Source organism: Kogia breviceps, chromosome 17 (assembly GCF_026419965.1).
Source record: "Kogia breviceps isolate mKogBre1 chromosome 17, mKogBre1 haplotype 1, whole genome shotgun sequence".
Classification (NCBI taxonomy): Eukaryota; Metazoa; Chordata; class Mammalia; order Artiodactyla; family Physeteridae; genus Kogia; species Kogia breviceps.
In genome coordinates this window covers 57,153,259-57,181,232 of record NC_081326.1, presented here as the reverse complement: position 1 = coordinate 57,181,232, position 27,974 = coordinate 57,153,259, and the positions used below count along the sequence as shown (strand labels likewise).

General features: G+C 38.8%; 1 protein-coding gene across 5 annotated transcripts in view; it reads left to right on the top strand.

Annotated features, from left to right (window-relative positions):
- Positions 1 to 27,974, top strand: part of RAD21 (RAD21 cohesin complex component) — an 84,750-nt gene that overhangs the window by 39,389 nt on the left and 17,387 nt on the right. For 2 of the 5 annotated variants that reach the window (XM_067017425.1, XM_067017426.1), the window contains one exon: positions 24,066 to 24,240. In XM_067017425.1, coding sequence (XP_066873526.1) covers positions 24,097 to 24,240 — 144 coding nt within the window. In that variant the 5' untranslated portion in view covers positions 24,066 to 24,096. Of the gene's footprint in view, positions 1 to 16,975; positions 17,288 to 17,393; positions 17,679 to 24,065; positions 24,241 to 27,974 lie in introns of those variants that run through there. The other 3 variants (XM_059043588.2, XM_067017427.1, XM_059043590.2) reach the window with 3 other exon arrangements.

Here is a 27,974-nt window from a genome sequence, read left to right as displayed (position 1 = left end):
CAAAACACAATCCATGAAAGAAATAATCGATAAGCTGGACTTCATTAAAATTAAAGATTTCTGCTCTGCAAAAGATATTATTAAGAAAATTAAAAAGACTAGGAGAAAATGCTTGCAAAATACATATCTGATAAAGGGCTTTTATCCAAAATATACAGAGAACTTTAAAGTCAACAATAAAAGACTACTCAATTAGAAAATGAGCCAAAGACCTTAACAGATACTTTACCAAAGAAGATATATAGATGGCAAATAAGCATATGAAAAAATGCTCCACGTCATATGTCATCAGGAAAATGCAAATTAAAACACCAATGAGACACCACTACACGCCTATTAGAGTGGCCAAAATCTACAACATTGACCTCACCAAATGCTGGTGAGGATGTGGAGCAACAGGAACTTTCATTGGTGATAGGAATGCAAAATGGTACACCCACTTTGGAAGACAGTTTGGCGACTTCTTACAAAACTAAACACATTCTACCATATGATCCAGAAATCCTACTCCCCTGGTATTTACTCAAAAGAGTTAAAAACTTATGTCTACACAAAAACTTGTGTACATATTAAACTAATGATTATTACCAATAATTATTTAACTGGAGTTGCAAATCATACTAAAATTGCCTCTAAGATTTAATTTTAAATTCTTTAAGTCTCCGTTCAGTGAGTCCTTTTGTTCCCAGATCCATAGGTGGAGCTGTCTCTTCCAGATTTCAAGCTCAGATCAGTTTTTTTTTTAATTTTTTTTTTTTTTTCGGTACGCGGGCCTCTCACTGTTGTGGCGTCTCCCGTTGCGGAGCACAGGCTCCGGACGCACAGGCTCAGCGGCCATGGCTCACGGCGGCATATGGGATCTTCCCAGACCCGGGCACGAACCCATGTCTTCTGCATTGGCAGGCGGATTCTCAACCACTGCGCCACCAGGGAAGCCCTCAGATCAGTTTTTTAAGTTGTTTCACTCTTCTGATTCTAAGTCAGTGGTCCTCAATCTGGAGACGTTTTGGGTTGCAACATAAGTAGTAGGAGGAAGATGTTACCAGTAGACAGAGGCCAGAGATGCTGCTAAATATCCTGGATACCGGACAGCTGCCACAAATGGCACAATGATAATTATGCCAAGTTTCAGAAACCATGCTCTAACACCTTCTGTCTCTTAGACGTCTTTTGTGTAGTTTTCCCCTCAGCCCACCTTCCATGTGTTCCTCTAAATCCCTAGGGTAACACGTGATTATAATGGCAGTGCAATGGTTTTTACAATAAGATCAGTTGTGTCTCAGACAAAAACCAGTATTCTTAGAATATGCAAATTATTTGTGAGGGTAAAGTATTTTGTCAAAGGAAGGTAAATGTAAGTTGCTATCTCCCACAGAAATGAGTTTATTTTGTTCACTTTTAGCCTTCCATTGAAAAGAAGTATTTGTCAAAGCCAGCCTACTCATTATTCTCCATCCTTAAGATGTGTTTCAGTGAGGCATCTGACAACTGAGTATAAGTTGAGTATAAGAATCTTCCAAAATGTAGAATTCAATCATGTAACTCATTAATTCTTCACACAAACATGTTGCATCAAAGACAGATATGTGTTTTTAAATTTTTTATGATGATAAAAATCTAAAAAATGTAAAGAAACAATGCCAAACTAGATATGACATCTTTAATAGCACAGAATATTATTTGAAAGCAGTAGCTTCAAATATATTAGTATTAATAGATCTATTCTTTCATCTCAAGAAGCATGTATTAGTTTAAATTCTATTCAAGTCTTTGAATAGCCTAGTTCAAAATATATACATGGGGCTTCCCTGGTGGCGCAGTGGTTGAGAGTCCGCCTGCCGCTGCAGGGGACGCAGGTTCGTGCCCCGGTCCGGGAAGATCCCACATGCCGCGGAGCGGCTGGGCCCGTGAGCCATGGCCGCTGGGCCTGCGCGTCCGGAGCCTGTGCTCCGCAACGGGAGAGGCCACAACAGTGAGAGGCCCACGTACCACAAAACAAACAAACAAACCAAAATATATACATGGTCTATATAGCAAACCAAGCAATAAATTACTTAAGAAACCTCTTAAGAAATTTGTACTTTGGAATAAGTGTAATCTCTGATAGAGGGCTCATCCCTTAACTGACTCCACTTCAGCCAAGCAGATCTCCTTTCTGTTCCTTGAAACTTCCAGGGAACCTCTTGTCTCGGAGCCTTTGTACTTTCTGTTCCCTCTCGCAGACACTTCTTCCCTAGAGACTCACAGGGCTCATCATATCTTCACATCAATATCATTTTCTCAGGGAGACTTCCTTCACCCCCTCAATACTCTCTACTCCCATCGTGTACACTAATTTTCTCCTTGGCGGTTGTCACCTTCTACTGTACTATATATTTTACTCATTTGTTGTAATAAGTACTCAGCAAATATGTGTTGTGTTTAGTAAATAAAAGGAAGGAAAGGTGGGGATGCCAATAACATGATTTTGCTGGAGGGGGGTTAGTAGGCATGGTCTGTCTCTGGAGCTCTGATGCTGGTGGAAGCTTCTAACACCGGTCCATAGCTAAGGTAGTGTGATTCTGGAACAAAGTGTACCAGCAACGCCTTCCTGATTCCCCAGCTTCCTGACAGTTGCCGAGGTAGCCCTTTCTTTAGAAGGTGGCTCTCAGTTGATATTCTGGGAGTCTCTCCTGGAGACCCAGAGAGAGAGTCAGATCTTCTTCACAATCTATCTCATTCATCTTAGTTTACTCAAATGTTTCCTGTTATCTACAGCTGAGCCCTGACTATACCCCCATTTTACATCAAGAAAACTGATCATCAGGAACACTAAATGACAGCAATAAGTCAAGCCTGAGTTTATATGATCCCACAAACTAAGTGAACAATTCTAGATTCCTCTTCCAATGACTCAGAAACACCTACACATTTCTAGAAATTTCTCCTCCTAATCCCTCAGAGAGATAGATTTCTGGAACTGATGAAAAAATATATTCTTTCCAGCCCAACCCTCTGCCTGGAATAGTTTGCACCTGGTACGGATGACTGTTAAGACTGCTCCCAAGAGGGAAGAACATCTTGCATCTCAGTATTTGAGCATTTTGCATAATATATTCTGTATGAGATTTTTGTGTAATTTTCAAGATATGTTGTACCGGGAAGCTCAAATTAAGTCACAAAAATCGGCTGTTTGGTTATAAACCATCCATTGTGGGCTTACAGTGCATATTATGGATTCAAATCTTCTTTCAAGTAAAAATGGCTTGTTTTCCTTTTCTGATTACTCAGTTGATGACTTGTGTGATTTGGGACAGTCAGAGCCTGAGAGTCTGGCTGTTGCTTCCTGTCTTTTGCACATTCTGTTGAAGCAGCTAAACTCTGTGTCTAGTTGGTTTTTTGGGGGCTTTTTTGGGTACATCTGTGGAGTTTGCTTTTGAAACTGAAAACATTTTTCAAAGAGAAAACCATCTCAGAAAAACATCATAGAGGGAAAATCCTCTCCATTATTTGTATGATATTATATAGGCAAGCCAAGGACAGGCTACTCCTCTGAAAAGACAAACCTGGTAAGAGGAGATTCCATAATATAGAAAGCAGATGAAGCTGAAGGGATCAGAGGATGAAAAGGACCAACATATTTTCAGGGGTATGAAAGTTAGTAATACAAAGCTATTAAATAACCTGTGAGTTAATTATATTGCACTTTTTTCTTTATATATTGCAGTTTTAACACATTGTGGGTTTTTTTCCATATATTTAAAGAGTTATTCCATGAGTTTTTAGGAATTGGTTCATTGGTTCCCAGGGAATTCCTGGGTGGTCCAGTGGTTAGGACTTGGTGCTTTCACTGCCAAGGGCCCAGGTTCAATCTCTGGTTGAGGAACTAAGAACCCACAAGCCATGTGGTGTGGCAAAAAAAAAAAAAAAAAAAAAAAAAGAATTGGGTCCCAAAACATACAGAAGGAACTGTCCCTTCCAAAGTTGTAAGTTAGATCATGAGAAATTGTCAATATTATTGAAAGTTATTTTTAAAAAGAGAGTTTCTCTCTTGGTTGTTGAAGTCAATACATTTCCCACTACTCAGGTGGAAATCAGACCTTTACCACAAAGAGAATGCTCCTTAAAAATGGCGGTCTCATGGCATCTAACATAATAGCTTATTAGGTTTAAAAGAGAGAAGAAGAGAGAAAGAGGGAAAGAGAGAATAAATACCTTGGCTACCATCAATAAAAATTATATCTTTAAAAAAGGTTTTATATTAGAGAGTTCTGTCACAAAGCACCATTAGATAAAATACTATCCTAAACATATGATATTGTAAGTATAAATAAATAGGGTAACTCCCAGAATGTACCAGGTGGACTCAGGGCAGAGGAACTACGGCGAGTGTGCAGGGGTTGGAGAAAGATTCTCCTTTGTGCAGAGTCAGGCATGAGCATTAGGGAAAAGGAAACCCTAGGAAGGAGAAGTCTCATATTTGAGTCTGTAGGATTTGCTATAGGGCCCGGAATATACATTTTTAAGTTAATCATTAAATTCCACAGCCTGACACATTGCCACACACATGATGGTTCAATTAGTATTTGTCAAGCAGTTTGATACCAATGATGTCTGTTGAGCACGTACATAAGATGTCAACTCCTTTCTTGCTTCTTCTTGTCTTAAATGGTGAAATGATACCTAGAGCAACAGGCATCATGTTCCAACCATGAAGCCAGTATTCCAAGGATGATAGGGCAGGAAGATATAAAAAATGTTGGTCTTTGAGGTTATCAAGGAGCTCTTTCCTCCAGATGTTTTGTTATGTGAGTACTTAAATGTTTTATTCCCCCTATTTTTTTTCCTTTGGAGTGCAAATTTATATTTGGGGTTTTTTCCCTCTTTTTTATTGCAGTATAGTCGCTGTACAGTATTACATGTTAAGGTGTACAATATAGTGATTCACAAATTTTAAGGGTTATACTTCCTTTATAGTTATTATAGTTTTATGATATATTATAAAATATTGACACTATTCCCTATGTTGTACAATATATCCTTGTAGCTTATTTTATACCTAACAGTTTGTGCCCCTTAATTCCCTACCCCTATATTGCCCCTCCCCTCTTCCCTCTCCCCATTGGTAAGCACTAGTCTGTTCTCTATATTTGTGAGTCTGCTTCTTTTTTGTTAATATTCACTATTTTGTTGTATTTTTTAGATTTCACATATAAGTGATATCACATAGTATTTATCTTTCTGAGTTATTTCACTTAGCATAAAGTGCATCCATGTTGCTGCAAATGGCAAAAGTACATTCTTTTTTATGACTGAGTAGTATTCCAGTGTGTGTGTGTGTGTGTGTGTGTGTGTGTGTGTGTGTGTGTGTGTGAGAGACATCTTTTTTATCCATTCATCTGTTGATGGACACTTAGGTTGCTTCCATATCTTGGCAATTATAAATAGTGCTGCTATGAACATTGGGGTGCATGTATCTTTTTGAAATACTGTTTTTGTTTTTTTTTGGATGTATACCCAGGAGTGGAATTGCTGGGTCATATGGTAGTTCTATTTTTAGTCTTTTAAGAAACCTCCATACTGTTGTTCACAGTGGCTGCACCAATTTACATTCCTACCAACATCATACAAGTTTTCCCTTTTCTCCACATTCTCACCAACACTTGTTATTTGTAGACTTTTTTATGATAGCCATTCTGACAGGGATGATTTGATATCTCATTGTCATTTTGATTTGCATTTCCCTGCTAATTAGTGATGTTGAGCACCTTTTCATGTGCCTGTTAGCCATCTACATTTCTTCTTTGGAAAAATATCTATTCAGTTCTTCTGCCCATTTTTTAATTGGGTTGTTTGTTTTTTTGATGTTGAGCTGTATGAGCTGTGGAGGTAAAAGACCTGTGCTCAGAAAACTGTAAGACACTGATGAAAGAGAAATTGAAGACGATACAAATAGATGGAAAGATATACCATGCTCTTGCCCTGGAAGAATCAGTATTATTCAAATGACCATACTACCCAAGGCAATCTACAGATTCAGTGCAATCAAAATACCAATGGCATTTTTCACAGAACTAGAACAAATAATTTTAAAATATGTTTGGAAACACAAAAGACCCCGAATAGCCAAAACAATCTTGAGAAAGCAGAACAGATCTGAAGCAATCACACTTCCTGGCTTCAGACTATACTACAAAACTACAGCATGGTACTGGAACAAAAACTACCACATAGATCAATGGAACAGGATAGAGAGCCCCCAAAAATAAACCCACACACTTATGGTCAATTAATCTATGATGAAGGAGGCAAGAATACACAATGGAGAAAAGACAGATTCTTCAACAAGTGATGCTGGGAAAATGGGACAGCTACATGTAAAATAATGAAATTAGAACATTCTATACCGCCATATACCAAAATAAATTCAAAATGGATTGAAGACCTAAATGTAAGACCAGATACTATAAAACTCCTAGAGGAAAACATAGGCAGAACACTCTTTGAGATAAATTGTAGCAATATTTTTTTGGATCCATCTCCTAAAGCAAAGGAAATAAAAACAAAAATAAACAAATGGGACCTAATTAAACTTAAAAGCTTTTATGCAACAAAAGAAACCATCAGCAAAATGAAAAGACAAACTACTGAATGGGAGAAAATATTTGCAAATTATATGACCCATAAGGGATTAATATCTAACATAAATGTTTTATTCGTTGTCCCTGAAACCACTATTATTTATTACTCGTAGGAAAAAAAAAGGTTATTTATTACTTGCAGAAAAAAGCATTCTTCATTGATACACCCCTAAAAGGAAAACTGTATCTTTTTTCCAGGTTCTAAAAAATAGGCCTGGTCTGATTTCACAGCAGCACCCCCAGATAAACAAACAAATAAACAAAATCACCTGTTTGCTGATGTCTGCAATTCTTCATGCAACAGAACACTTTATCTAGAACATGTGATATTGACTCATACTTAATTGTTTAGCACCTGCTTTTGGCATTATCTTTGGGTCTGCTCCAAGGGAGAATTTCCTGTTTTAGGAACTTCTGGGCTCGCAAATTCAGATAACCCTCAACATATCTATTTTTCAGTTACTACAGGTTTCCTGGTTCAGCCATTGCTAAGCTTTTGTTCTCAAACTAATCACTCTGCTTCTTTGTATTACATAAATAACCACCTCTAAAACTTTTCCTCATAAACCATAAACCTGGGTTCTTCCCTCAAATATAGTCATAGATCACCATCTGTGCCAGTTATCAATTTATTGTCTCTGAGCTCCAAGTTCACCTTTGTTTTGCTTTGTGATACAGGAGCTAGACCATGCAAATATTTCCCCTTGTCAATGAGTGCAGTGTTAGGCTTTGTCAGCAGGGGGCGTGGAACAGAAAGCAGCATATGGGACACCCAGTGGCACTCATGCACCAACAAGTTTAGCCAACACCATGCAGAATCTCACTAGCAGCTCAGAAAGTGACTTCCCAGTGAGCTTTACCAGCATCGCAGAGGGCTGATTCCCAACTAGTTTTACTAGGGCCCCAACAGCTGGTTTCCAGCCAGACCTGGCTGGTGGCACTTCAGCAAATTCTCTGTTATTAAGTAGGCCACAGCCACACCCTCTCCAACAGGGTCTGGATATCAGTGTTGGCCTCCTTCCATGGGTATTAGACTCGGCTGTAGAAGTAGTAGCTCCTCCCTACCTCTGCTATTCTTGAGTTCTCTTGAATTCACTTTATTGCTAAGCTGTAGTCTCCTGTTATTTAGTTAACTATTAATTATTTATACCTTAGTAGTTACTCCCTGCTATTAGTTCATTATTAGATAATAATTCTTTATATTGAAATGTTCCACTCAATTTACTGAGCGATTTCTGTCTCCTGGCTAGACCCTGACTGACGCATCTTCTTTAGGTCATTCATAGGAATTCTTCATGGGCTATCTTTATTTTACAAAAATGTCAGGAGTCTACTGACTTCCAAAATAAATCAACCTGTCAGTTGTAATGTTAAACATGTAAGGCCATGTTTCCAAGCCTGGTAATCCAGTACATTAAAATTAAATAATATATATTATTTTGCAAAGGTCCAGCAATCAGGAAAGATTCAAAGACATTGAATTTCTGTTGTGGTAGCCTTCCTTAAACATTAACATTTATTTTAATTGTGATTCAAGTTAATATTTCAAATAGTCTGAGAACGAAATTGCACATGTAAATACTTCAATGTTTAGGGAAGTATTTGGGTATTAAAAATGGGCTCTAGTATTGCCTACAATTCAAGGATTTGAAATTTTTTATCTCTACTAATAATGAGCCTATAGACAAACTAGATTTTTTAAAAGCTATACTTTCAACCCACAAAATTGAATATCAGAACATTTGAGACTTTTAGGTTTTGTGCTATCCTTTGTCAAGAATGACCCAAGTAGAGAAAATATTTACAAGTAATATACCTGATAAGAGTTGTGTCCATAATATATTAAGAATTCATACAATTCAACAACAAAAGGTAAACAACCCAATTAAAAGTGGACAAAGTATTTGAATAGACATTCTCCAAAGAGGAGACATAAATGGCCAACAAGCATATGAAAAAATGCTCAATGCCATTAAAGAAATACAAATCAAAACCACAATGAGATACCATTTCACACCCACTTGGATGGATAGAATTAAGAAATAATAATGACAGAAAATAACTAGTTGTGGTGAGGATCTAGAGAACTTGGAACCCTCATACATTGCTGGTAGGAATACAAAATAGCACAGACACTGGATAAAGAGTTTGGCTATTACTCAGTAATTACCATATGACTTAGTAACTCCACTCCTAGGTATAAACCCCAGAGAATTGAAAACAGGTGTTCAAACAAATACCTGTATGCAGATGTTCATAGCAACACTATTCACAATAGCCGAAAGGTAGAAACAACCCAAATGTCCATGAGCTGATGAATGGTTAAACAAATGTGGTATATCCATACAATGGAATATTATATATCCAGAAAAAGGAATGAAATACAGCTGTACACTACAATGTGGATGAATCTAGAAAACATTATGCTAAGTTAAAGAATTAGGCACAAAAGGTCACATATTGTATAATTCCATTTATATAAAATATCCAGAACAGGAAAATCTAGAGATGAGTGGTGTCCAGGGGCTGGAGGGAGTATGGAATAGGGAGAGATAACTGAATGGGTATAAGTTTTCCTTTTTGTGTGATAAGAATGTTCTAGAATTAGATAGTAGTGATAGTTGCACAACATTGTAAATATACTAAATGCCACTGAACTGTATACTTTAAAGTGGTTAAAATGGTGAATTCTGTATAATATATGTTTTACTGCAATGAAAAGATCATGGAAGGGAGGGAACTGGAGGTAGAAAACATGAACAATTCTTTAAAGAAATTTTGCTGTAAAGGATAGTTGAGAAGTGGTGCCGTAGCTGGAAGTGGATGTAGAGTGAAAGGAAAGTTTTTAAAATATTGAAAATAGTGTTATATAATAATTATCAAATAGGTCCTTGGTGAATGGTAATGTGGTGTATGGTTATCAGACAGACATAGAGGGTGGCAGCATTGGATTAATAGCTATTGATCTGTTAGAAACTAAACAGAAGATACCATGACCCACCTTTGCCTCTGATACTCATGGTCTCACTGTGTGAAAGAAATGAATGATGATAGTCAGGAAGCAAGATAAAATATGGAGACCATAGAGACTAACTGATGTGTTGCTTAAAATATTAATTAGATTTCACCTCAGTTTGTCTTTCCAAGTGAGATAGTGGATAAAGCTCACTGATTTTGTGCTACCAGTAAGATGTATGAATGAGAAATCCCATTTCCAATTGATTAATCATTGCCAAATAGAACAGATGAATAACTTGGAGAATTGGATGGTTACATATAAATATACTTCATAAATTCCAAATTTTCTAGAATAAATGCTGGTTAAAAAACGTTCTGTGAATCTTTGGAAATTTGCTTATTTAAGATTAAAATTATTCTTCATGTCTTGATTTCATTTAAAAATTATTTAAATGTTTTGTTTTGGAAAGTTTCAAACATATGCAAAGGTAAAGAGAGTGATTTCCTCATGTACACTTCACCCACCTTCAACAGTTGTCAACTCACTGCTAATCCTGTTTCTATCCCCTCACCCACTCCTCTTTCCACTTCTTAAGGATTATTTATAATACATCCCAAACATCTTATGATTTAATCTGTGAATATTTTAGTATGAATCTCTAAAGGATAATGGCACTCTTTTAAAATATAACCACAATACCATTTCACACCTAAAATAAACAATTCCTTGGTATCATCTTTTTGAACCCTACCTTCCATTAGCTAGTGGATAAAGAGTTTGTCCAGTTGGAAAACGCTGCTCTTTTTAAGAAATCTAGGAATTCCCACATAACACTGAGCAAGACATATTAACCTGGCCACACCTAGATGCAGAGGAGGTTGGTAAATGTAATCTTTTAGCTGGGTGCCATATGCCAATCTAAAGAAAAAGGGAAAGATATTGGGAAGTAATACACAGTTTTTGTCATGGAACTCAATACAGAATAAAGATAAACAGTGAAGGAGAAAATCAGATCTCAGGAGAAATGCATGGTGAATGTGTTGAGGAAAATAAGTATGTCATTAGATATCCAAATATCACTAATAGTAACTACAATAATATTAAAAGAATAACTACTATTTACTGAGCTCAAACAATGTGCCAAGCACCATTCTAGATGCTCTAGATATGTCATCTCATGTAATGAACACCACAGCTGTGAAGGTGTAGATATAAGTAGCCTGATGTTACAGATGAAAAAAACTGAGCCTCATGAAGTTAAGCAATTTGCTCGAGGTCACACAGCTGCTAAATGGGAAGAGCCGTGATGCAAACCCAGGTCTACCTGGTTCCAAAGTCTGTTCTCTAAAAATCCTTTCCGCTTGGTGTGGTCCACGTACCAACAGCTTCTGAATTACCTGGAAGCTTGCTAAAGGAAGGAAAAAAAAAAACAAAGCAAAATCTTGGGCCCCATCCCAAGCAGCTGAATGCAAATCTGCAGTTTAACAGAATACGGAGATGAGTTTTAAACCCATTAAAATTGGAAAATCACTCTCTTCCACCCTACTATGAATATACCAGGCCTCACTGATAATAAAACATCAACTCTAGTCTTAGGGAAAGAATTTTGATCTATTTTCTTACAGTATGAGTTTCTATAATAATATTAATTCCTCACTTAAAATTAGCAGATAGGGGAATGATTTCCAAATGACACGGAAGTTACATTAGTTCAGATGTGATTTCTTTTTTCCCTAACACATTAAATTTTTGCCCCCATCAAGTTAATGCAAAGCCCATTAACACAGGACTGTACATGATGCCCATTTCCTTCCACTCGGCTCTTGGCTCTGTTGAGCCCCGCACTGTGTCTTTCAAGTGCTTACTGCAGGGGTTTCCCTTATCTCATAACCTAGCAGCTTCTACCTTTCTTTACACCTTTTCCATCAAGCTACTTTCACCTACTTTTTTTTTTTTTTTTTTGGTGGTACGCGGGCCTCTCACCATTGTGGCCTCTCCCGTTGCGGAGCACAGGCTCCGGACGCACAGGCTCAGTGGCCATGGCTCACGGGCCTAGCCGCTCTGCGGCATGTGGGATCTTCGCGGACTGGGGCACGAACCCGTGTCCCCTGCATCAGCAGGTGGACTCTCAACCACTGCGCCACAAGGGAAGCCCTCACCTACGTTTTAAGTACAGTATCTGCTATATTACTTCCTTGATTAGTGGTAATTTAACATCTTTGAAGTTTGCAAGTATTTTTTATTAAGATGTTACAATTTTTGTTCTCTGCATTGGTTTTAAGAGCTCTACCCCAGCCCTATTTTCCTGCAGTTTGCCCTACTATTTTTAGTAAGCAATTTGCAGGATGAAAAGAACAATGTATATTATGTTATAACAAAACACCTGCATTCTGGAATGACTGGAGAGGTTCAGAGGAAACACTATCCATCTGCTTTTGGGTAAGCACCCATTATTGTCAAAGATGCCTCATTATTACAGAAAAGATCATGGGCTTGAAAGTAGAGGAAATGCATCAAAATAGTCAATGACAAAAACGTCCAGCTAAGGCGTTAAAAGTGCTCCCAGCATGGAAATGTTGTTAGCATAATGAAATTTTCTGAGAAAAGTCAAAGTAATTATCATAGACCCTGACCCAGCCTCTGCCTCTGCAGCTTCCACTGGCCTCAACCTCAGTCGTTGACAAATTCACATTCCCATCAGGCCCAGAGAACTGCTGCATCCCTGAGGCCACTCCTGGCCCCTGGTGATTTTTCTTTGCTGACACCTACCTGTCTGAACAGACCGTAAGTGCAGCCTTGACAGGGATGTTTGCAGCCCCTCTCCAGAGCAGAATCCTGATTCAAAATGACATGCCTGAAGCTGAGCATGTGACTGTGAATGAAATCTACCATTTCTATGATTTATAAAACCCTCTCTCACACATGCCGTTATCACTAACTTACTTAATATCTAGAATATTAAGAATTGAATACCAATGTTTTGTCCTTAATCCCGCTGCTTCTTAAATATAATGCATCTGATCATAACATTTTTGACTATGACTGTTGTTCTTAAAATGTGTTCCTTTTTTGGTCAAAATATTACCATCCTTTTTAGGGATAAAAAAAGTATTGTTGACAGTAGAAGAAAAGTAAGAATCTACAATTTTTTTCAGTCATTTTCTGTCCATTTTTCTCTATTTAGCCCAAAATCTGAAAGGGGCTAGTCACTCTTCCTGGACTTTTCTTTAATGAACTTTAGAAACCACATGCAACAAATATTTTATACTTTGATTTTTCTTTATTTAAATAATTTTTAAATTCTGGTTCAACATACTTAATACTCATCCATTATTAATATTGAAATATTCCTGAAAATCTATCCATTTGCCTTATACCTCTCTTAATCTAACCCCTCCTACTTAACAATATATTTTTTATGTCATAGAGCATTATGTTTTGAAAGTTTAGCAATTCAGAGAAACAAATCTATGAAATTGTGTTTAAATCTTAAACAACTCTGTTACTATGTGTTGATCATCTATTTCTGTAACAGTTTTTATCTCATGAAAATTCTCAGTTGTGTGAATGTGTGTGAATGTTCCTGAAATAATAAGACATAGAAAGAACACAGCTGCTTTATAAACATGCTTAAGACAGAGGCAGCATCCAGTTCTTCAGACAGTGATTATCCCAAATCATACAAGTCATCAACTGAGAAAGCAATAAAGAAAAGCAGAGTATTCCAACTGGAGGAAGATTAGATCTGCAATTTAAATCTGTCCTGCCACGGTTTTAGTCAAACAAATTCACAATTATTAAAATTGCAGGGCTTCCCTGGTGGCGCAGTGGTTGAGAATCTGCCTGCCGATGCAGGGAACACGGGTTCGTGCCCAGGTCTGGGAAGATCCCACATGCCGCGGAGTGGCTGGGCCCGTGAGCCATGGCCGCTGAGCCTGCGCGTCCGGAGCCTGTGCTCCGCAATGGGAGAGGCCACAACGTGAGAGGTCCGTGTACGGCAAAAAAACAAAAAACAAAAAAATTGCAAAATTTTTCATTGCAAAATTGCATACTCACCAAATAAGTATTTCCAGGTAAAGGAGATATTAACTGCAGCTAACTTCTTTAGCAAGAAAAATTAACTAGCTCAATGTTGTGTATAAGGAAATGAATGAATGTGTTGATAGGATGGGACTTCGAGCCAGAACAGAACATATACCTTGTTCAAAAGAATCAAATCCACAGATTTAGGGAATTAGGGTTGTATGTGAAGAAAATATTAAAGAAATCCATGAAAGGGAAAGTGGGCTCCAGTGGAGAGCTACTGGGTAAGAATAAATGGTTCAAGAGAAAAGAAGAGATAGTACCTTGGGAGTTCAGTACTGGAGAGAGAGAGAGAGATTACAATTGTAATCAAATAAGGATTACAAAATGGGCGTAGAGCAAAATATAGTTAAAAGAGGGGCATTTAGAGTATGCAGGTATTTACTGATGTTCTTAAAAGCTGAATATTTGATAAATATTTGCCATACCTTGCCAGCTATTTCATTACTCAGAAGCTAGAAGGTTCAAGAGTAATAGTCACAATTTATTGAGTAATTACTCAGTTTCAGCCACTATGCTAAGTATTTCATACATATGATCTTATTTAATTCTTTCATCAGTCATAAAGAGTATGGCCTCCATTTTTGTAGATAAAGAAATCAAAACCCAGAAAAGTATAATAAATTGCATATGGTAAAACAGCTGGGAGGTAGAAGAGATAGATTTGAACACAAAGCCCATATTCATAACCATCCTTCAAAGATAGAGGGAAAAAAGGCTTAGATAAAAATGTAAGCTGTTGATTTAAATGTTAGATTTGTAATTAGAAATTAGTAAAACAATTGTTTTTTGTTTTGTTTTGTTTTGTTTTTTGCGGTACGCGGGCCTCTAACTGTTGTGGCCTCTCCCGTTGCCTAGCACAGGCTCCGGACGTGCTGGCTCAGCAGCCATGGCTCACGGGCCTAGCAGCTCCACAGCATGTGGGATCTTCCCGGACCAGGGCACGAACCCGTGTAGGCGGACTTGCAACCACTGCGCCACCAGGGAAGCCCAAAACAATTGTTTTTATTCAAATTAAGAGGAAATGTATGTGGTCCCACTGACAGAAACTCTAAAAACTAATGTAATATAAGAAAGACAGGAAGTGGCAATGCATATTCATCTGACCATATTTTGAAATGGAGACAGATTTAAACTGAAATTGAATATTAACAATGAAGAAGGATTCACCATGTAATGTAGTCTTGTCCATGTAATCCTTAACCTGGCTCAAGACTCTTCCCAGACGATTAGTTTTAGATCACTTTGTAGCTGATACACTTAAATTATTAAGAAGTGTTGAATTAAATCATTCACTGGCAGAAATTGAATTTTTCTATTGTAAAGAGTTTGTTAATGAACGACTGTGTGCTTTTGTTTGTTTGGTTGGTTGGATTTTTGTTTTTGTTTTTTTGGAGATGATGACACAACTGCCAGAGTTGAGTTTATGAAAAGCCATACCAGCAGGAAGGATTTAAATGTTTTAAACATTTAATCTGTATTGGTTGAGGGAAATCACAATGAAAATCATAAATGTGCTTGCACCCCTTCCCTACTTAGCTTGGGATTTCAACAATTATCCTTCATGGCAGCCCCTTAAAGTGCCCATTAAAAAAACAAAAGAACAAATAAACAAAAAATTGCCCAACTAAAATAGGATAGTCACTTGATGAAGCTTTGAGTTCCAGCTGCCATGAGCACTTGGGTAATGGACTCCAGCCTGTGAGTTGAACCCTCTGCCCAAGCAAAAATCAGGTGACCCAGACTAAGTGGAGCACGAGGCTGCCCACTTTCTTATCCACCTGTTGCTACAACATAAGAAGGTTAAAAGTGAGTTGTGTTGTATAGTGTTAAAACCCTCGAAGGGTCCAGGGCAGTTGAAAAACTAGCATACAACTGGACCGGTTTAAAACTGCTAGGTGTGGGGCTTCGCTGGTGGCGCAGTGGTTTAGAGTCCGCCTGCCAATGCGGGGGACCTGGGTTCAGGCCCTGGGCCGGGAGGATCCCGCATCCCGCACGACGCAGAGCAGCTGGGCCCGTGCGCCACAATTGCCAAGCCTGCACTCTAGAGCTCACGAGCCGCAGCTGCTGAGGCCTGGGTGCCCAGAGCCCGTGCTCCGCAGTAGGAGAGGCCACCGCAGTGAGAGGCCTGCGCGCTGCAACCAAGAGTAGCCCCTGCTCACCACAGCCAGAGAAAGCCCGTGTGCATCAACGAAGACCCAATGCAGCAAAAAATAAATAAATAAAGTAAATTTATTAAAATAAATAAAATGTGAGCCAGTATAGAATGAGTCAGTGATTTAAGTACTTTAAAAAAAAAACAAACTGCTAGGTGTCCACGTCAAACAATGGTAATCTTATCCTCTCCTCTGTCTAGGAGCATTTTGTCTAGCTCGGGGTGCCATTCTTTAGGGAAAAAACAAAATTTATAGGGGAGAATAATTGTGATAATGACAATGAAGATAGTAATAAAAATAACTTAGATTACTTGTAACATGCTATGCACCATTCCAAATGCTTCTACACGTATTAATTCATGAATCCTCGCAACAATCCTCAGGTGAGAAACCGAAAGCACAGAGAGGCTGTTACTCATGGTCATACAGGAAGAAATTGGCAGGGCCGTTTTGTAAAGCCCTTAAGTTTGGGGCGGGATGGGGACCTTTTTTTTTTTTACATTAGTAGTGTTATCCTAAATATCAATAATACAGAGGATCAGGGAAGACTCTCTTGTGGAAGTGACTTTTGAGCTAAGAGTGTAAGATTAAGAATTAGACAAAAGGAGAAGGGATGGAAATGCAAGACTATTCTAAGCATAGATAGTGGGTGCAAAACTCTTGAGCTCTCTTGGTGCGTTTGATGACTGGAGCACAGTGAGGAAGACAGGGGCGATCATTGTATCATCTTAAGTACTTTGGGTAATAGCACATAGGCAGATACTGCCTCACTATACCGTCATTGTATCCCAGACCCTAGCTATCATAGTATGTGGTTCAGAGAAGACCGTCTATAAATATAGGTTGACTGAATGAATGAACCCCTACATTTTAGAGATCTTATTTAAGGGCTTTATGTTACATTCGTTGCTACAGAACCATTTAAATGAATTTTTATGTAAGGGTCACACAAAACTACACAAAGACAGCTTTTTTTCCTTTAAAACAAGCCCAAGAATAAAGTTACATCCAATCAGCGCTTCCTTGGCAAGTACTGCGCGCGCGCCGCTTGCCAGTTCCGCGACGCTAGAAGACCCTCTAGCAAGAGAATCACCTTTGCGCTTGCTCAGTTCAGCAGCTTGCTTTGGGCTGCTCAACCAGAGGGCGGGTTCCAAAGTAAAGGAAATGGTCGCTGCGCCTGCATCGCTCCTTCTGGGTCTTAGGCTGGCTGCGCAGGCGCACAGTTACCATTTTGACCGTAAACATCCTGCCGATTTGAACCGAGAATTTGGGCGGCAGGAAGAGCCGCGGCGTAACGGCAGCCATCTTGTTTGTTTGAGTGAATCGGGAAGGAGGCGGCGGCCCTGGCAGCGGCGGGAGCTGCTCCGAAGCTACAGCTCACAAGGACTCCCCCCTTTCCCCGCCCCCTCCCCCGACCCTTTTCCCCTCCCCAGGCCACCCAGCCCGCCCAACTCCCGGCGGAGAACAAGGTAAGATAGTTGGCCGACCCCTTCTTTTCCTCCGGCTCTCTTCCCCCCACCCGTTCCCCGCCGTCTTGCCGTCGGGGAGTCGGACTCCGGAGGGGGAGGGGGGGCGGGAGGGCGAGGGAGACGTCGGCACTGCCTGCGCCCCGGGTCGGGGCAGTGCTGCCACCCTCCGAGCTCCCGAACCGCAGCGCCGCCCGCCCAGGCCCCTTGCCCAGGTGCCTGCCCTCGGCCGGGACCCGCGTAGCCTGGGCCCGCATTATCTTCTATTGGGTAACAAATGGTTGAGGTCTATTCCAAGGCCAAAGAAGCAGTTAGTTACTCGGTCGTTCTCTCGGGGAGACGCGGCTCCCCAAGGAGGCAGAAGAAACCCCGGGCCGCGGAGGGCGAGGATGAGGTTTGAACGAGCCCGCTCTGGGCACCGGGCCGCCTACTCTTTGGGTGAAAATGGCTGTCTGGGAAGACGCGGGATTCGGGGCGGGAGACGGCGGCGGCGGCGGGCTGGCCGCCGGCGACGCCAGCTCCGAGGGGCCGCAGCCGTCCGCCGAGCTTGGGTGCGGGGGTAGGAGACACGCGGGCCCTGCCATCGCGGCCACGGTGGGGCCGGAGGACGGGGCGGGCCCCTCGCCAGGGACCGGTGTTTCTCCCCCTTCCCTTTTTTTTTTTTTTTAAAGGAAGATGGTTACGCTGGAGATATCAAATATTGGCCAGATCCATAGAAAGCGAGACCAAGGGAAGTTGCTTCTGATTCTTAGGAAATTAGCATAATTGGTTTCCTCCCTGGCTTTCCTAGCGATTGAGGATATTGAGTGTTATATTGGGGGGGGGGGGTTAGGGGGCGTTTCTGACAAATGCCTGGTGTCTCTTTCCTCGCTGAGAAAGGCTTTGAGAATGATCTACTGTGATAGTGTGGGGTGACACTGTCGAGCTGTGCTGCTGCCAGACTTAGCGGCCTTTGAAATTTGAAAGAGGGAAACGCTGCTGGAGGGTTTGGCCACCTTACGATTTGTTAGGCTTTCAGTGTTCAAAAACGCGCTTGAGTTTTTAAGGGTTTCTGGTAAAGGCTACTGTTCATCGGCTTCCCTTTGCAAGCGAAAGTTAACATCTGCTCTCCGTATATTGTTTAGGATGATCATTGAATTCCAGAAACAAATTCCCATTTTCTTCCAACGAATGTAAATGCCAGGGAGCTGTGTGGTTGTGCGGAATGTTGAAGACAGGCTGGAGAAGCTTTCCTAAGTTGTTGAGTCATTAAATTTCTTTGTTTCATGTTGGAAGCGACTAATCAATTACTTTTAAAAGGGCATTGATGAGGACGTATGCCATACCCAATGATTAAGTTATTACCAGTTTGTAGATGAGGTGACAGCAGTGCATAACTCAGTGGACATAGTGGCTTTTTATATACAAGTCAGAACTACATTGTTAGAGCATAGCTTTTACCTTTTTTATGTTTATAGAGGCAACACATTAGTACAATCTAGGATTAACTTTTCTTAAGGATGAGAATTTCTTTCCTGGTGAGTACCTATTTATTGGAACATAAAGATTCCGAGAAGTTTTATCTTTTATAGTTTGGTACAGAAGGGGAATTTCTAATATCAGAAATGAAGATTTTGTGGTTTTTGTTTATATGCTGTGATGTCAGAATTCAGAATTGTTAGGCATGATCATGATAGCTGGTATGTGCTCTGTGGGAGATTTTTTTTCCAAAGTAACTATTTGTGTCTATAGTGGTATTGTGTTGGGTATGATGTTCTGTTTAATTCTCATAATACTGTTCGGGAAACATCCCCATTTTGTAGATGAGAAGGCTAAGACTCAGATGTTAATTCACTTTTAACTCTTACAAAACAACTGTAGAGGGAGCTGAGTTTGAACCTAGGACTGTCTGATTGTAAAACTCTCCTTCAAAGAACATTAGTATCAAAAGGGAGGGGAGCTCTAGGGTGCAGGGTTGCAAGTACCTTCTGTCCCTGAGACACTCCCCAAGCACTCCCGAAGAGATGGTTCCATTCTTATCTGAGTTCGATGTTGATGTTTTCTAAGGTTAATAATCACTGAATTTCCACCTTCCAGTTTTTTATAGTTAGGAAAAGTGAACTACACAGATTAAGCAACTTAACATTCTAGTTACTGGCAAAGCACTCCCAAAATAATTGTTTTTACTTTGAATAGATGACGTTTGTGTATGCCATAAGTTAAAAACAGAAAAAGAAAAGAAGTCCAACAGTACAGAAGGGTTCCTCACTTTCTCACTGGACCCAGGTTCCAAAGGTGACCGGTGTCATCAGTTTTATTTGCACTCCATAGATTTTTTTTTTGCTCATGCAAGTGCATGTTTGTATACATGTATAGAGAGAGCTCTCTTTTATCATTGTTTAAGAGTGCATGGGAATTCTATTGTATGATTGTGTTAATTTGCTAAAAGTCACTTATTAAGGGCTAGATAGGTTATTTCTCATGCTTTGCTATTAAAAGTCATGCTGGCAAGGCAACATAGTGTTGTGGGCTCTGAAGTTCAAGTTCCACTTGCATTAAATACTGGTGAGCTTTGCCACATCCTTATCCTCTCCTTTTCTCTTTTTCCTGGTCTGTAAAATGGGCCAGTATTTATCTTCTAAGACTATCACGAAGAGGATGGACACATAAAATACTTTGAGCTTAGTAAGTTTTTGGTTTTTTTTTAAATTGTTATTATTATACATCCTCAAGTATACTTTTGGTTTATTACTGGAAGTGCAGTTTCCTGCTGGAAAGTATGAGATGTTGCCACATTGCCCTTCAAAGAGGTCATACCAATTTATGCAACCAGTATCCTGCCCTGCTTTTTAACAGATGAGTGAAATATTATAATGATTTAACATCATTGTAGAAACATGAACTGTAATTTGACTTTGGTTTTTTAGAAACATCTTAAAGAAATTGCCGTTTTTGCGTTCCTGAATATGTTCTAAATTATCAGTCTGTCATCTCACATCAGATTTAAATTACTTTTTAGGATCAATTTTTTAAAGTTGTTTGCTGCTTTAGAAAAAAATTGATTGAGCAATCATGAAATTGTTAAGCTATGCTTTTTCACCAAATGCAGACTTTCTGCTAAGATCTTTTGTAAAGAGTTAGCAAAATTTAGAATCTTTAAAACTTTCAACCAATCTTCTTTAAAGATTGGTTAAAGGTTTGGTATTACTAGGGAAAAAAATGGTTTAAAAGGCAACAGTGATTACACTTTATTCTTATTTAGGTACAAGCCAATAGTTGATCCACTGCTGTACATCAGGCTTCCTTTAGTTATTAAGGTGATTTCCTCTTGCTAATTGTTTCCCAGATTAATTTTAGCACCACTCTGCTTTAGTTACTCCCCATCCGATGCCAAGAAAGCGTCCGTTTAGGAATCTCTGCCTGGGCATAGCTGGGATATTTTAGGCATGGTACTCTTGACTAGCAGCTGAAGTGCTGGCCATGAGCTGCTGACACCTGTTGAGACGTGCCAGTTTCAATTTCTAAAATTTCCAGAATTTTTTACATGTATCAATTATGAGATCACTTGGTGTATTTCATTTCCTTATTCATTAAGCACTTATTTAGTAGTTGACACACAGCAGGGAGTATTCTAGGAGCTAAATAGTAAGAATTTTTTTTACTTACTTTGGAACATGACTATCTTCTATAGTGATCCTTGGAGCTTATTGTGTATGACAGTGATTGTATCTCTGAGAACACACAGCTATATTGGATTTCTACAAAATCCTGTAGAGTATATTTATAATGCTGTAGAGGCAGCTTAATTTTTATGCTAACAAACTTTAAGGCTTGAAGTAGAAGCACTGCAACATAGGAGGCTCTCTTTGATTATGGGAAGCAAATTTTGATCTGCTAAGTGGAATAGAAGGTGCACTTGAGGTGTTGTTATTTAATGCTTTTACCTTAGAGCATTTGGTCCAAATTCTTCCTGGTTTAGTATTCCTTAGTTCTTTTCTTAACTCCACATTTGAGAGAAAAAGTTCACATCATTAGGCAGTTGATGAAGTCTATTTTATTTTTTTCTTTAGAGAAAATTTTCCTAGTGTGAATTAATGATCCCCTGGAAGCGTCTGGTTCAGAGATTGAAAATTCCATTAAGTGATGGAAACCAGAGATGAGGCAAACCTGACTGAATTACTCTTGCACCCTCCCAAACATTTTTGACAGGCATAAAATCTCTTGCCTGGGGTACATTAACTAATATGTATGTATTTTCTGTACCTTGTTGGAAAGAATGAGCATAGTTTTTAATTGAAAGTACAATAAGCAAACTTCTTGTTTAAAATTTACAGTCACTTTGTAAAAACATGAAAATTCGAGTTAACTTACTCTGGATCTTTTTTCTTAAGTTAATTCAAAAGAAATTTTGCATTCCCAATAGCCGTGTGTGAGAAATGCAGCGTGTCTGTATCGCCACCAGCATTTGCTTCCTGTTGCCATTATTTTTTATTTTAGTTCGTATAAGAGGTGTGCAGTGATATCTTATTGGATCCTAATTTGCATTTTCCTAATGACTAGTGGTGCTGAGCATCTTTCTTGTTTTTAATTTGCCATTGGTATATTCTCTTCCTTAAAATGTCCTTTTTTTTTTTGCCCATTTCTAGTTGGATTTTTCTTTAACTCTTTAATTTTGAGAGTTCTTTTATATATTCTGGATCCAGGTCCTTTTCAGATATGTGGTTGGCAAATATTTTTTCCCATCTTCTGTCTTGTCTTTGCATCCTCGATGGGTTCCTTCATGTTAGGTTCTTTTCCTTTACAGGACATGTTTTTGCTACAATGTCTAAAAATTCTTACCAAAGGTATTCCCTTGTGATTTTCTCCTTAAAATGTTATAGTTTTACATTTAAGTCTGTGATTTATTTTGACTTAATTTTTATATAATGTGTGAGGTTTGGGTTGAGGTCTTTTTTTTTTTTTTTGCCAATGGGTGATGTCTAATCGCTCAAGCGCCATTTGTCAAATACTAAACGACTACCTTCCTCCTTTGAATTGCTTCTGCATCTTTGTGAAAAATCAGTTGGACTTAATTGTGTGGATCTATTTCTGGGTTCTCTACTCTGTTCCATTGATCTGTGTGTCTTTCTCTTCACACAGTATTGACTGTTGTAGCAATATAGTAAGTCTTAAAATTGGGTAGGCTGATTCTTCCCACTTTATTTTTCTTTTTCAAAATACTTTTAGCTCTTCTAGGTCTTTTGCCTTCCCTTACGAGTTTTAGAAAAATCTTGTCAGCTATTAAAAAACCTCATTAGAGTTTTGATAGGAGCAGTGTTAAAGTTTCTTTAAAAGCAAAAGGAACACATCATGCTGTCCAATAACACTGCAGAACATTTGTCTTGGAAAAATGAAAAATTAACATTCACCAAAAGTCTGTATACACTAATATTTACAGCAGCTTTATTTGAAATAGTGAAAAACTGGAAACAACCCAATGTCCTTCAGTAGGTAAATGGCTAAGCAAATTGTGGTACTATAACTGCCCCCATGGAATGCTACTCAGCAATGAAAGGGAACATACTGTTAAGACATGCATCAAACACCTGGATGAATTTGTAGCATGATGCTGAATCCAAGAAGCTGTCCCAAAAAGTCACATACTGTATGATTCCATTTATATAACATTCTCAAAGTGATAAAATTTGAGTAAAGAACAGAGCGGTGGTTGCCAGGACTTAGAAATGGTAGGGAGCAAGGGATAGGTGTGACATAAGTTTTTAAGTTTTTAAATTTTAATTAGTTTTCATGTGTTTTGGGTGTGCTTGAGTTTCTTTCTGTAAAAGCATGACTTACCTTTTTCTAGTGTTATGGACATTTTAGAAAAAATTCAGTTGGCAAAATAGATTTTCTAAAGTTTTCTGTGGAAAAGGGAGAATACATGATATAAGGGAAATTATCTTTTTACACAGTTCACGTGCTCTCCAAGCTGGAGTTTTTCAGGCTGCCTTTTTTTTTCTTAGGTATTAATACATTAGCTTACTAAAAGGAACATAAAAGAATAACATACTTGTGTTTCTACTAAGACTATTTCAGTCATGAGATAAATTGTATACTGTATCATTGTCCTTAATTTAGTAATCAAGTGCTTTTCAGATTCCTGAGTTGAGAAAATTATACAGTGTTTCATCTTTTTAAGGCTCAGCTTTTCTAAACTACTTACCTGTAAAATGGGGCCAACCCACTTACTTATCTGCTTGGTGAAATATGAAATGCTTGTCATGAAGTAGCAATTATTATATAATGCATTTGGCTAAGAGTCTCAGTTTTTAATGGGGTTCTAAACATGGAAATTTCCTCATTGATTAATATCTGTGCCTGAGTGTTTTTCTTCTTGGACATTCTTGTCATGAAGAATATATTTTCTGGCTTTTGGCCAGAAGCAGACTTATTTTTATAGTTAGTAATCAGGATAGGAATGGAATTAACACTTGATGGAACTTCAAAAAGAATGAGAGTTTTCTGAAGACCGTTTTTACTTAAAGGAAAAAAAAACAAACTGGCACTTTTATTTTACGATGACAATAGGGCATGGAAGTGACTTGACTTGTCCCCTTTCAGCTTAGTGTTTGGGGGGATCTTTTCTTACCCTCTCAAAATTAAACAATAGATTGTTTTTTATATGCATACTATACTTCACTCAAGCCTTTCATAGTTTTCATATTTAGAAGAATAGGAGACTTTTATTCTCAGATTTCTTGTATGTCTTGATAAATAATTCAGTTCTCATGTGGTGTTTGCATTAACTTTTTGTCCCCTTCAGGTTTCCTCCTGTTTCATAGTCAACCAGAACAATGTTCTACGCACATTTTGTCCTCAGTAAAAGAGGGCCCCTGGCCAAAATTTGGCTAGCGGCCCACTGGGATAAGAAGCTAACCAAAGCCCACGTGTTTGAGTGTAATTTAGAGAGCAGTGTGGAGAGTATCATCTCACCGAAGGTATGTTTGATGTTGATATTTTTATTCACTTTGTTGATTGTTCATTGATGTGTGAAATAGAATTCTATAAAAACAGCTTCTTAGGTAGGCACTGATGTATATTGCATGTAAAGAAAATCCATAGATTAGCCAAAGTTTCAATTTGATACTCTCTTCTCTTTAAAAATTCTGTTGAGTACACAGATATCTTCATTTGCCTCTTTTAATGGCAGGTAAACGTGGTCGGGCAGTACCCAAATATTTTATATTTAACTTTGTAGATGTTTTTATATTAAATATGTGTATAGATATTCCTGATTGAGGAATTTACAAACTTTTCAAAATAAGGACCCAGTAATTAGAAAATGTTGCAGGGGCCAGATCTAACTATTGAGACTTTTTCCATGTAGCAAATAGTGTCCGGAACACTTGCTCCACCTCAGCTTCGCAGGCCTCCTTGCCGCGTCTTGAAGATACCAGAACTTTTTCCCATCGTAAAACTTTTGTACTTGGCCATGCGCTTTCCCTAAATATTTAATTACTGTGTTCCCCTAGAATGGAAGCCTCATGAATGTCCTTACCTTATCTGCCTTGCTTACTACTCTGTTTCTAGAGGAGATTTTATTGATATCCTCTGAAACTTCTGAAGCAGTGGTTTCCACCCTTGGATTTCACAAATAGTATGACTTAATATGTGTTTGTTGTGTTGCCAAGGAAAGACCATTCAAACAAACAGACACAATTATAGCTACTAACATCATGAGCATTTCATTGAGGAACAGACAGGTTGACTTTAAAAACGTATGAAGGGCTAATCTCAAAATAAAGGTATAATCCTTGAATATAACTGTTATGTATTCACACACACACATACATATCACATCTGTGTTTTAAAGGTCCTTTCCTGGGCTTTGTATTTATGCGTATGCATACTCACATACATGTATCAGTTTTCCTATTTTGAAAGCATTCCAGCTTGCAGCTCCCTGGATCAGCATTGGGAGCTACTCTAGAATTAACAGTTTGGACAGTGCTGGTGTAGCGTGTTAAATAAGAGTAGTTCTTTACCGCTGAAAGAGCGAGGGGTTCCAGCAATAAAGCTGGGACGTAGCAGAGACTTGTTCAGAAAAGTTATCTGGGCAAACAAATGTTTTACAGGAGAGAAGTGAAAGTTTGTATTTGGAATTAGAGTAAATTATAAAATTTCTATCTGTATATGGAAATTCAACTGGTTTTAGAGTTACAGTGTAGGATTTATTGGTGTTAAAGATGTTTTTATTATGTTATTTCTAAGACAATACTAATTAGAAAACTTTACAAACGGGAGAATAAGTGACCTGTAGTTCTCCCACCTAGAGACACCTTTAGTATTTTGGTATGTCTTCTAGACTTTTATTGGGTGCATGTGATATACATATAATTTTTCTCCTTTTTAATGTATGTATAAAAAAACTGCATTGTAAGTTTTCTAACAGGACTGCATTCAGGAAAAGCTCTGTTCATAACTCTGCCATCATTTTTAATGGTTGCATTGTACATTGTCATATAGTCTCTTAACCACAGAACTTAAATACACAAAAAAAACTAGAAACACAGCTTGACCAAAATTGAAGTGAGGTCATTTGTGTTTTCATAAATTCACTGTAGAAATACTAATGTGTATGGTTATGGGGAGCTGCTGCAGACACTCTTGGGAATGTTTTAATAAACGGCATGTGCACTGCATTACCTTTATAATATTCAAAAAGCTCTGAATTCCAAAACACATTTGGCCCCTAGGACTTCATATAAAGGAGTATCGACCTGAAATTTATCATTTTGATTGTGTATGATTTATTTTACCAGCTTCTTTTGGGAGGGAGCGAAATAATCCATATTTTTTCAAAATTTTTTGAATTTAATTCCTCTGGTCTGTATAATGCAACCATTAAAAATTATGGTAGGGCTTCCCTGGTGGCGCAGTGGTTGAAAATCCGCCTGCCGATGCAGGGGACCACGGGTTCGTGCCCCAGTCCAGGAAGATCCCACATGCCGCGGAGCAGCTGGGCCCGTGAGCCATGGCCGCTGGGCCTGCGCGTCCGGAGCCTGTGCTCCGCAACGGGAGGGAGGGGCCACAGCAGTGAGAGGCCAGCGAACCGCAAAAAAAAAAAGTAAGGGGGCTTCCCTGGTGGCTCAGTGGTTGAGAGTCTGCCTGCTGATGCAGGGGACGCGGGTTTGTGCCCCAGTCTGGGAAGATCCCACATGCCGCGGAGCGGCTGGGCCCGTGAGCCATGGCCACTGAGCCTGCGCGACCAGAGCCTGTGCTCCGCAACGGGAGAGGCCACAACAGTGAGAGGCCCGCATACCGCAAAAAAAAAATGATAATGCTATGAACATAGCTTCTCCTGGATGCAGGCTCATTACAAAACAGTATAATACAGTTTTTTGTGTACACATGCACACAAAAAGAAAAATTGTGTTTATGCATATATAAAAGCCTAGAAAGCATATTAAAATATTATTAAAGGTTTCTCTAGGTGGTAGGATTACAAGTTTTTGTTCTCCTCTTTTTTAAAAACAGCCATTTAGTAACTGTTACTTGTAAAATCTTTTGTTCTGTGTCTTTCCTTAATGTTGATGTTTAGGAATATAATTATTGGAGCAGGTGATATACTTATCTTAAGATTTCTGATGTGCATTAACGATTCGCTCTGTGGGGAAATTGCACCAGTGTGCACTGCTGGTCGAATTGTTTGAGGTGTTATTTTCTTTTTATAGGTATGCTTACTGAGTTAAGTGAATGGAGAAAGGAGAAATTGAACTCTTTTCTTGAAATTGATATGTGTGGCTAATCTTGTAACATCCATAAGCAAGTATTGAGGGTGATCTGGCTTAAAAGGATAACAAAGTTTTTCATAATATGTGCAGAGTACTGTGTACCCCATTAGGGGCACTACGACTTTAAACACCATTTCTAAGTGTGTTTTTATTTGATTGATTGATTTTGTTTTATTGTGATAGAATATATCACAACAGATATCTCCACAGGGTGAACTGACCTGAAAATTTCTAACGTCTGCTCTTGTTGTGCAGTTCGTGTGGTGAAATGTTGGTTTAGTCGTTTAGAACAAGTGTCAGACAAATTGCTCCTTGCAGCTGCATGCGTTCTCTCCCCCCTTCCCCTCTCCCTCTCTGGTTGGAACAGCCCCTCTTAATCCCTGCAGAGTTTTCCTTGGATGCATAGCCTGTGTTCTTGATTATACCTCCATTCTTAACATGAGCTAGCTCAACAGCAAAAATGCCACACCTCATTTTACCGATTCCTGGACTAAACTCTGAACCAAACTAATCCAGAAAGAAAGACTTTGCCCAAACACCACCTTTTTATTTAATGAGGTGACTACTTTATTATCTGCATTTTTAAGGAATTTACTTTGTTGAGTTATAACATTATATAGGTTCTATATTTACTTCTGTATACCCCACACTGTGCTCGCCACCAGAATTTTAGTTTCCATCCGTTACCATACAGTCGATGCCCTTGAGCCATTTGCCTTTCTCCCATCCCCGTCTCCTAAGGTGACCACTACTCTCTTCTCTGTATCGCCATGTTTTTGTTTAAAGACCACTTTTTAAAAGTTGCTAATTCAGGACAAGATAATGGCATGCCAAGATTGGGGTTTTTTTCCCCTCCTTTTTTCTGAGGTGAAGGTGCAGTCAGTAGTAATTTTAAATTTCCTAAGACTACACCATAAAGGGAGATTCTCATTTTCCAT